Raw genomic sequence first — 11,245 nt, 5'->3', positions numbered from 1 at the left:
TGAAAAGATTAATATTAATTTTTGTTAAAGATTAATTGACAATGAATGTAAATTATAAAATTTTGAGCGAAATTAAAAATAATTATATAATATTTATTAGATTTATTTTCTAATATTTGTAAGTGACATAAATTTGAAATAAATATATTAATTTTTATGTTTTTATTTATAAGAAACAAATTTATAATTGACGTAAACATAGTAAGTTATATTTTAAAAAAAATTATTAATAGGGAGATTGTATTAGGAATTGAAAGAAATAATAATTTTTAAAAGATAAAAAATTTTATTAAAAATATTTGATGATAATTTGAGTTGACATAATTTTAGATAAATAATTAATTTTGATTTATTATTGCTTGAGTTGTTAGAATTAGGATTTTAGAAATATAAATTAAAATAATAATTATTTGAGTTGTTAAAATTAGAAATAGGATTAAGAGTTGTAAGAATTTAATTTTAATTATAGTATTAAATGTTAGTAAAAGAATAGTTGTAATAAGTTTAGTTAACCTAACGTGCATAAAAATTAGAATTAAATTGATAATTTAAATTATTAAAATTAGAAGTTTTAAAAATAATTTTAGAATTGTAGATTTTGATTTTAATTATAGTACTAATTGTTATTAAAAATAATTTATAATATATCTTGTTTATAAGAAGTCAAGATTATTGTGGCTGTACTGAGAGTTTGGATTGGGTACTTGCTCATTTAAGTGTATAGTGATAAGTCTGTAATTAGGTCATCTTTTACAGTACATATATTCATATTTGACCTTTATTTTATTTAGATTTTACACTAATTTATATATTAATTAGGCAGTTTGGTATAAAGACACCGCAAGTATATTTGGGTGTGTTTTGAGCCCAAATTGATAGAAAATTAGAGTTTCACAGCAGTTAGTATGTTCAGATCCTTTCAATAAGTACGGGGTGCTTCGAGTCCATGCACGGTCATGTTTAAGGCCTTGCATGGCCGGACTCATCTGTGGGAAGCCTAATTATGAAGAGTCTTTAGGGTTTTCAAACCCTATTAAAAGGAAGACCTAAGGCACCATTGAGAACCCCACTTTTTTGACACCTAGTCTTTGACACTTCTCATCTCCTTTCTCGTGCACGGGATCATTGACATATATTTGGCGGGACTTAGAGCTTCGAGCGATCGTACTTGAAGACCGAGAACTCATCTCATTCTAGTTTACTTTTTTTTATGGCTTTATTTGTGATTGTTTTAGTTCTTTTCTTTAGCATGAGTAACAGTCCATAGCTAGGGCTATGCAAACTATTGTTCATGAATTTATGAAATTTTGATGTTTGAATTTAAATTTAAATTTTGTTCTATGATTAGATTTTATCTTATTGCGTTTCTCTCTTAATCCTAATTAATTATACCGTCGGGCGACTGTATCTCGGTTAATTAATAGATCTATAGGGTAAAACGAGACGAAGGATTAGGTAGACCAAACCAAACTTTCTCTTCTAATCGTTATTAAATTAACAAGTTTATAGGTTCCTTAAGCTTTCTTAAATTGATGTCTTACACGATCATTGGGGATGTTAATTTAGAGAAAAAAATATTAATATTGCATGACCATTGGGTATTAATAGTATTCGTATGAATGATTGATAATCACAAGAAAATTGGATTTAAAGTTAAATAAAAAAAATAATATAAAGGATTGAATGAGAAAACTCATCTGCCCTAGGTTCTTCTTCAATAAGTTTAACTAAGACATGGATCGTATTCCTTACTCTTAATTCTAGAATTAATTTTATAAATTTTTTTTTAATTAGTCTCATATCTTTGAAGCTTAAGCAATTGAATTAGGACATTCTTAATAATTAGAAAACAATCCTTGTGGGACGATATTTCAGGAATTTAGTTTAAGAACTCTTTATTACTTTTCGATAGGTACACTTGCCCTCCATCCATATAAACATTCCTATCTAATTATATAGTAAAATAATTTCTTCTTCCCCTTCTCATAAATATTTGTGAAATCAAGTTTTTTCATTAAAGACACCGTAAATGAATATAACAAAAAATTTGATGCAATAACGAGTTTTTATGAAAAACTTTCGAAGTTAACTATCTCTAAAAGTTGTTATGTTTCACAATTTTTTTAATAATATTTATAACCTATATATATATATATATATATATATTATAAATTTTATGATTCTAAATTTATTTAATATTATATTTTAAATACCTAATGAAGGAAGAGAACATCCAACTGTGATCCATCAATTTTCAACAAATTGTTAATTTAATGACTAATTCATATAAAAATGATGATAGGCTTACTTATTTTGTTGCTTGTTTTACTTACTTGTGTGGCCAAAGATGGTGTTCTGGATGCATTCATTTGTAGCATGCACATAAGAAACTTAAATTCTTGGTTTCGTGGCTTCTTACCAAGAAACTTGGTATAGAACATGACAAATAACTTCTTACCAACAAAATTGGCACAGAACATGTCATTAGTCCGACCAACAAATTGGACTATTAGGTTGGAGCATTTAATTTCAACCTCTTCTTGTAACTCTTTAAATCAACATTGATTTTATTAGTCAATTTGATTAGAACCTAAAATATTTGAGAAACTTCCATGTCCAGTGTGTTGCAAATTTTCATTGTGTATTTGTGAAATATTTTTTTCTATGAGGGTTTTCTTTAACATATGCAGAAGCTTTTATTATAACTTGTATAGGAATTAGGAAGGGGTTGTTTTAAATGCGATGACATGCAAAAATTTTAATTATGCAAACAGTTTCTCCACTTGGGTTAAGGGGGTATGCAAATCTCTCATCGCTAAACTCCATGAGGTGGAAACCTCGTGTTGGATTTTTTGAGGTAGTTTAGGGTTTAAAAGATGTCTAAAAAATTTAGAATATTTATATTTTTCACAAAATGTAAAACCCTCAGTAAAGGGCTGATTTAATTTTTCTTTTAGAAGTTAAAAATTGCAGCTTTTGAAAAACAAATCTGAAAAAATTGTTGTAGGATAACTTGTAAATCTTAGACAAATGGTCTCTTGCATTGGATGATAAAAATTCACTTATAATCAACATCCATTTAAATTTTTAGAGATATTTTAGTTTAAAATATCAATTATTATCCTTACTTAAATATGTATTTATTCTTAAAATTATTCATTAAATGCTTTTAGCAGATATATAATATATAATGCATAGATTTCGAAAGAAAAAGTAAAATAAATAATTTGTGGTTTAAATTATTATGAAGTCCATTGATATGTGAATTATAAATTATTTAATTTAATTTACCTACAAATGGTATTTTAATAGTTTTTACCTAAAGCTAGCCAATAGAATTCAATGCCGTGTCCTTGCGTTTCAGTGTCGTATTGTATGGAAACTTGGAATTCTTCGACTTTATCCTGCTGAGATCTATTTTTGGACGATTGTTTACTTCTTCTGTCTATTGCTTCTAAGAAAATACAACGAATTCCCTCACCTTTATGTTTGCTTTTTCTTTTAAAAGTTCGTGATGAAGTTGACTCAGAAAATATTTAATTAAAATTATAAAAAGCAAATATTAATAGTATGTTTTAAAAAACTGTTGCTAATTCTTTAATTAGTGTTTTATCGATTAGTATATACTTTAAAACAGTAGTTTTGTGAATTTTAATTATTTAAAGTAATAAATTAACTTTAAAAATTATATATAATATATAATATAATAAATATTTTTATTTAATTATTGTAAATATATTAAATAGTTTATTTAATTATTCTAAATAAAATATTAAATGAATTTTAAAATATTTTAAAACATGAATAACATTACTTTTAGGCTTTTTTTATATATGGTTTTTTTTAAATTACAGAAATATAAATTTTTTGACAAAATTACATAAATATAAATTTTTTTCAAAAATTTTTATTGATAACTTTTGATCGCCTTTTATTAAAAATTGTTAATTACAACTTTTGACTATTTTTTGTATTTTTTAAATATTTTATTATTATTTTTAAAATCAATATTGACAACTTTAGTATTTTTAATTTTCTTAATATTATAATTTTTGAAACGTTATTATTTTTTAATATTTTATTTCTAAACTTTTATACTTACACTAAAAATTGTCATTTTTGAATCTTATATTTCTATAATTTTTTAAAAGCATTATATACTTGTATATATAATTTTTAAATATAGAAAAACCTTCACTTTAATATATGAAATATGTAATTTATTTATAATTAGTCCCTTAAATTTTAAATTTTAGTTCCTAAAATTAACAATTCCAATAATCACATTAGTTTCATCCATTAAGAAACGTTAAAATTAAGTAATAAAATGATGATTCGTCATTTTAAATGACAAGTGATACAAAACGACATTATTTTAAAATCTTTTAAAAACAAATCATTCTAAATTTTAATATTTTTAAAAAATAAGGTTTTTCCTCATCTTCTACTTCTCCTTTTTTCATGACATCTTTTTCCTTCCCTTATGGACTAGTGCAATAGATTATCAAGTGTAAGAAAAATAAAGCTAGTATTTCCATTAACATGTTTGAGAAAAATTATGACAATCTATTCCTTGTTAACCTCAAAGAGGTTTTGAACTATAGAAAAATAATTGCAAAAGACTACAAGGATTTCATAAGTGACAACTTTTGCAAGAATTTACACTATTGTTAATGTCTCAATATGAAACATGTTCACTAAATCGATAATAATTGGTTATCAACCTGCATATTTGAGATTTATATTTAGTAATTCAAGAGAAAACTTAAAATAAAGAAGTACTAAACATCATTATACTAGTAGTCAAAAGAAAAAAAGAGATTACATAGGAGAAGTAGAAGATGAAGAAGGACTTTATTGTTTAAAAATGTTAAAATTTAAAGATAAAAATAATAAATTTTAAAAGATTTTAAAATGAGTGTTAATGTCACATGTTACTTAACATATAAAATTATTATTTCGTTATTTAATTTTAACTTCTCTTAAATGTAAGAATTAATATGATTAACAATTGTTAATTTTAAAGACTACAATTTAAAATATTAAAAAAAATTTAACTAATGCTGCATATCAAGAATTAAAGGTGAAAGTTTTCTCCTTTAAATGTCATGTATAAAGAAAATAATTCCTACTTTTACCTTTTATTTTGTTTTTATGTGGCCAACGCAAAAGCAGGAGCGAAAGGAAGACCTACCGTGTCCTTTTAAAGGTATTTTTTTAATTTTCTTGCGCCTACTTTCTTGTCGTGTCAGATTTGAAATCCGAGTTTGAAGGAATTAGCAATGTTAGACAAGCTAGATCTTTTTTATTTTATTATATTAAACATATCTTATTCTATGTGTGTTGTGATTGTAAATTAAAATACATATAAGTTCCTCTATCTACATAGCTGTAAAATTACACATGTTCGAGCTGTTGTAAATGTTTGAAAGGAACGTTCAAGCTCTCCCGCTACTGAATTTATATTTTAAATGTTTAAGATTAAGTATAGAAAAAAAAGGTAATTTGAAAGATATTAAGTAAGAAAATAAAAATAAACAAATATTATAATACATTGAACATGAAAGGTTGTCGCAATAGTGTAAAATCCCATTTCATTCATACGTATGAGCTTAATTAACAATGAATCTTGTCTTTATATCTCATGATGTGCAAAATCTTTTCGCCATTAACAATTATAAAGCACAAGAATGAGTCTTAAACTATTTAAACTTATAGACATATCATAATTTTTTACTTGATTTAGGTCTCCTTTTTATTATAAACCTTGTTTGTTTCATATTTATTTTTACAAATAATAATTATAATTATGATAAATTGTTTACATAAATATTTTTTTAAATTTAAAGCTAATATAAAATATAGTATTATTTGATAATTTTTCATATTTTTTTAATTATTTATCGTACAAAATCTTGATATATTTTCTTCACTTTATTTTTAGTTCTGTCGTTCTTTTCTTTCTTCTCATTATTTTTATATTTTTACAGTCTTAATTTATTTTTAAAATTAAAAATTATCGTGTTTTTAAAAGAAATTAGCATTTATCTTCAATGCAATTGTTTTTAGAAGTTCCACTCTTTTTTCTATTGAGCATTTTTTAACTTATTTTAATTTTAAATTAAAACTTTCACTTTTTATTTTAAAAATTTAATTATTCTCTATTTAATATTGAAAATATTTAAAATTAATAATATATTCATTTTTATTTTTTAAAATTATTAAAATTTAAAAAAGTTACATAGGATCTCTTAGCTTTTATTTTAAAAATTTAATAATATTCATATTATGCATAAAATATTTTTTAGTCACTTTAACTTTGTTCTATTTAATATAGTAAAATTAGTAATCATATAATAATTTTAATTTTTTTGTTAAAAAATTATTTTAATTAAATAACACCTGCAAAGAAAATTCTCCAGCTCATAAAAAATAATAATATACCTTGAATGATGTATTCGGCAGGGACAGAGTTAGCTATAAAATTACGCAACAATATTTATGAAGGGAATACACCACTAACCCCCAAGCCATAGCGCACTTTTCTGACTTGCTCCCGCGTCATCCTAAATAACGATAACTATAATTTCACCTCTCAGATCCCAATGCCCTTTCCTTCATTTTGATTTGTTCAAAATCCTAGTTATCGTATTCGTTACATACACACAAGAATCTTCTTCTCGCTAAGCCTTTCCATCTCTACTGGGCTTAGCGGGAACATCTTTTTAATTATTATTATTGTTGTTGCTGAAGGCTTTGCCATTCTGCAACAATTTGACCCTTTTTTATAATCCAATTCCAATCTCAGTTTGCTCTTTGCTTCCAGATAATTGGTTATTTATTATTATTATTATTATTATTATTATTATTATAACTTCCTTTCTATATCGAAGAATTGATTCAAAACCTTTCAGAGCTTCGCATATCTGGTTTGTCGTATAAACAGTTCAACCTTACTGAACAAATCATTTCTAATTCGAACGTTCAGTTGTGACTTGTGATGCATAAATCTATCTGTTTACACAGTTATGCGGATTTTTGTTTTATTTTAGTTAGGAGTTTTTGTTGATGAATCTCTGGTTCCTTATTTTCTCCATTATTCATTCATTTATGCACTAGCTTAGGAATTTTATTCAAAGTCAATTCCTTTATATACTTGACTTTAATCTTTATTGTTTATTTGACATAGCAGTTGCAAAAAGCCCAGCCTTTCATATTTACTCTTTGATGCTGTCATAAAAGAACCATTTTTCCTGGTAAATTTTGTAAATTACTTGATCCCTTCTGGGTTTTGACTTGTGAGAAGAGAACTATTGACATTAGTTTAGAAATGGATCATGTAAGTAATGAGGCTAATGTTGACCCTTTTGCAATTGGGCCTTCAAGCATTCTTGGGAGGTCAATTGCTTTCAGGGTTCTTTTCTGCAAGTCTATCTCACATTTGAGGCATCAAATATTTTTCGTGTTGATGAATGTATTCCATAGGTTTAGGGGATTTTGGGTACCCATTGTGTCATGGTTTCATCCAAGAAATCCACAGGGGATATTGGCAATGATGACAATAGTTGCTTTCGTATTGAAACGGTACACGAATGTTAAGGTAAGGGCTGAGATGGCATATAGGAGGAAGTTTTGGAGAAATATGATGACAACTGCATTGACCTATGAGGAGTGGGCTCATGCAGCCAAGATGCTTGACAGAGAGACACCAAAGATGAATGAAGCAGACCTCTATGATGTAGAGTTGGTAACAAACAAGCTTGGAGAGCTTCGTCATCGCCGGCAAGAGGGGTCTATTAGAGATATAACATTTCGTATGCGTGCTGATCTTGTTAGAAATCTAGGTAATATGTGTAACCCTGATCTCCACAAGGGTAGGCTTCAGGTGCCAAGACAGATCAAGGAGTATATTGATGAAGTATCAACTCAATTGAGGGTGGTTTGTAACTCTGATTCGGAGGAGCTTGCGTTGGAAGAAAAGCTTTCTTTCATGCATGAAACTAGGCATGCGTTTGGGAGGACTGCTTTGCTGTTAAGTGGGGGTGCTTCCCTTGGAGCCTTTCATATTGGTGTGGTAAAAACACTCGTAGAACATAAACTTATGCCTAGGATCATTGCTGGTTCAAGTGTAGGATCAATTATGTGTTCTGTTGTTGCCACTAGGTCTTGGCCTGAGCTTCAAAGCTTTTTTGAGGATTCATGGCACTCATTACAGTTTTTTGATCAAATGGGTGGGATTTTTACGGTTGTGAAGAGGGTAACAACATATGGTGCAGTTCACGAGATCAGACAGTTGCAAATGATGCTGAGGCATTTAACAAGCAATCTTACATTTCAAGAAGCTTATGACATGACCGGTCGAATTCTTGGGATTACAGTTTGCTCCCCCCGAAAGCATGAACCACCTAGATGTCTTAACTACTTGACTTCACCCCATGTTGTTATATGGAGTGCAGTCACTGCTTCTTGCGCATTTCCCGGACTTTTTGAGGCTCAGGAATTGATGGCAAAGGATAGAACTGGAGAGATTGTTCCTTATCATCCTCCATTTAATTTGGATCCTGAGAAGGGTTCCACACCGGTGCGCCGTTGGAGGGATGGGAGTTTAGAGATTGATTTACCTATGATGCAGTTGAAAGAGCTGTTCAATGTCAATCACTTTATAGTTAGTCAGGCCAATCCTCATATTGCACCATTATTGAGAATGAAAGAATTTATACGAGCTTATGGCGGTAATTTTGCAGCCAAGGTATGTTCATGGACTTGGACCTCATTGCACATATTTATTTCTTAAATGGATTTTCACATCTGCATTTTCAATTAACTCAATCTCTGTCCCTAACCAGAAACGTCATTCCTGTGAGTTGATGTGTAAATGGTTCCGTGTAGTAAAACTTATTATTTCGATAGAACATTATGGCTTCATTTGATTCCTATAGCTGATCACACTGAAGTGTATTTTGTATGTTGACTTATTTATGTGAGTCCATGAAATATAATTCTTTATGTATTTATTATTTATTGGATAAGCCACTGAGTAGTTTTATAATTATTGCCTCTGCTATTCCATTCCCTGCCAATATCAAGGTTTCAATTCATGCCTGCAGAATTTGTATGACAAAAACATTGTTGCCATTGCCATTTACTTGCACAGCCATACAACTTATCTTTGTTGGTGTCTGGTGGTTTATTAGTGTCTTAGTACCATTGCTTTGATAAGAATTTAAAGAATAGAGTAACAAGCTGATCCTTCAGTAGAAGCTCAATGTTGAAATAGTGGTAAAAGTTTTTTGGAATATGGTACCATTTGTTTGCAAACTTACAAAAGGCATGACTTCCAATCTGAATCCTGATTGCATATACAGAATTCGTAAGTTCATTTATCTGTTTAACTTCTATTTACACCCCCCTCCCCCGCCCCCAACTTGACTGGAAAATAGTGGTATCTTTGAACTGTTATTTCTACGAGGCATCATACATGTTTGCCATTGGATCTTCAGTATGATGCTGCCCTAAGATGCTGAATATGCAACGATAACAATCCAATGTGGTTTTCATTTCTGTAGCTTGCTCATCTAGTAGAAATGGAGGTGAAACATAGATGTAATCAAGTACTGGAACTCGGCTTTCCATTAGGTGGACTTGCCAAGCTGTTTGCTCAAGACTGGGAGGGTGATGTAACAGTTGTTATGCCTGCAACTCTTGCTCAGGTATGTGCCTAAGAACAATTAAATAAACTAGGCTTTTTTTAAGATAACAAATATAACTAGTGATTACTGAAAATGGTTTGTGAATTAATTTATATATCTTTTATTGGTGAAGATTGAGCAGAAGAATAGTGATTAACTTGAGTATGTTGTCTTTTTCCAGTACTTAAAAATCATACAGAACCCCTCTTATGTAGAGCTTCAAAAGGCAGCTAATCAAGGGAGAAGATGCACCTGGGAGAAGCTTTCGGCCATAAAAGCAAATTGTGGAATTGAGCTTGTTCTTGATGAGTGTGTTGCTCTTCTCAATCATATGAGACGACTCAAAAGAAGTGCTTTAAGAGCTGCAGCTGCATCGCATGGTCTGCCCAGTACTGTCAAATTCAGTGCTTCAAGAAGAATTCCATCGTGGAACGTCATTGCACGAGAGAATTCTACAGGCTCCATTGATGAAGACATTCTTGCAGATGCTGCTTCCTCATTCCATCAAGGTGTTAATAGCTTCAGCGGAGCCGCTGGTAAAAATTGGAAGTCCCGTGGCGTGGATGCAAGTGACAGTGAATCTGAAAGTGCTGACTTGAATTCTTGGACCAGATCTGGGGGGCCTTTGATGAGAACTACATCAGCAAACACATTCATTGACTTTGTCCAAAACTTAGAAGTTGATACTGAACTAAATGCAGGCTTGGTGACTCATACTAGCCCTCGTGATTTTCAGCATTACAGTTCAAGGCTCGCAACACCAGATAATAGCTCTGAGTACACAGAATTTGATCTCAAAGAACATGGCAACAGGGTTGTCATGAATGGATCTACTATAATGGTGACTGAAGGTGATCTTCTACAGCCTGAAAGGATCCATAATGGGATTGTATTTAATGTTGTCAAGAAAGAAGACTTGTCAACTTCAAATAGGACTCATGTTTATGATAGTTTTAACAATGAAGTTGCTGAATGTGTACAAATTGATTGTCCAGGGAAGGAGATGGATGATGCTAGCTCAGCTTCTGAAAATGGCGGTGATGGGTCTACAACCACAGATCATTCTGGCAATTATTTGGGTAAGGATCAGAGCATGTTGACAGTTAGTTCCCAAGATTCTCCCCGTTTGCTTTAATAATTTGGTTCTATTACTGTCCATATTGTTGATAGTCTAGCCAAAGATCTTTGTTAGGAAGAAAAGAGGTATCATCATATTCATAAATTCCTCAACTAAATTAAATGTTTTAGCTAATACTTGTGCAAATGAAACACTCCACACAACACCCCTCCTCCTCTTTTCCCCTGTTTTGCCTTCTTTTGTGTTGTTATCAGGCATGTCGCATTTCCTAAAATTTTAAAAAATTTAAATCATATCATTTAAAATTCTATTATTTTAAACTATTTTGCTTGAATTCAGTAATTAAAAATTACAAAATTTAATGAAATTCAATTAGAGCTATCAATTTGACTTACATAGTTTGGTTCAAGTTAGCTTATGTCAAGCGGTGGATTAACGTCAAGTCCACCCTTATGCAGGTAACACATTTACGTGATTA

The 11,245-nt window shown here is 29.6% G+C and overlaps 1 protein-coding gene across 1 annotated transcript; it reads left to right on the top strand.

The window, feature by feature from the left end:
* Window positions 1-7,005: 7,005 nt before the first annotated feature.
* On the top strand, window positions 7,006-10,943 carry LOC113873028 (triacylglycerol lipase SDP1-like). The gene is made up of 3 exons (XM_027510979.1): window positions 7,006-8,749; window positions 9,567-9,710; window positions 9,871-10,943. The coding sequence occupies exons 1-3, from the start codon at window positions 7,331-7,333 to the stop codon at window positions 10,822-10,824; spliced, it is 2,517 nt and encodes an 838-aa protein (XP_027366780.1). The 5' UTR covers window positions 7,006-7,330; the 3' UTR covers window positions 10,825-10,943.
* The last annotated feature ends 302 nt before the right edge of the window (window positions 10,944-11,245 follow it).

This window comes from Abrus precatorius, unplaced genomic scaffold (assembly GCF_003935025.1).
Source record: "Abrus precatorius isolate BTA unplaced genomic scaffold, Abrus_2018 Scaffold7, whole genome shotgun sequence".
NCBI classification, from domain to species: Eukaryota; Viridiplantae; Streptophyta; class Magnoliopsida; order Fabales; family Fabaceae; genus Abrus; species Abrus precatorius.
This window is presented reverse-complemented; position numbering and strand designations above follow the sequence as displayed.

What these genes read in the sequence shown, in the direction of transcription:
- LOC113873028 (XM_027510979.1), top strand. Translation starts at nt 7,331, where the DNA reads ATGGATCATGTAAGTAATGAGGCTAATGTTGACCCTTTTGCAATTGGG. An exon ending in GCGGTAATTTTGCAGCCAAG is followed by an intron (nt 8,750 to 9,566) that starts GTATGTTCATGG and finishes TCATTTCTGTAG; the next exon opens with CTTGCTCATCTAGTAGAAAT. An exon ending in TGCCTGCAACTCTTGCTCAG is followed by an intron (nt 9,711 to 9,870) that starts GTATGTGCCTAA and finishes GTCTTTTTCCAG; the next exon opens with TACTTAAAAATCATACAGAA.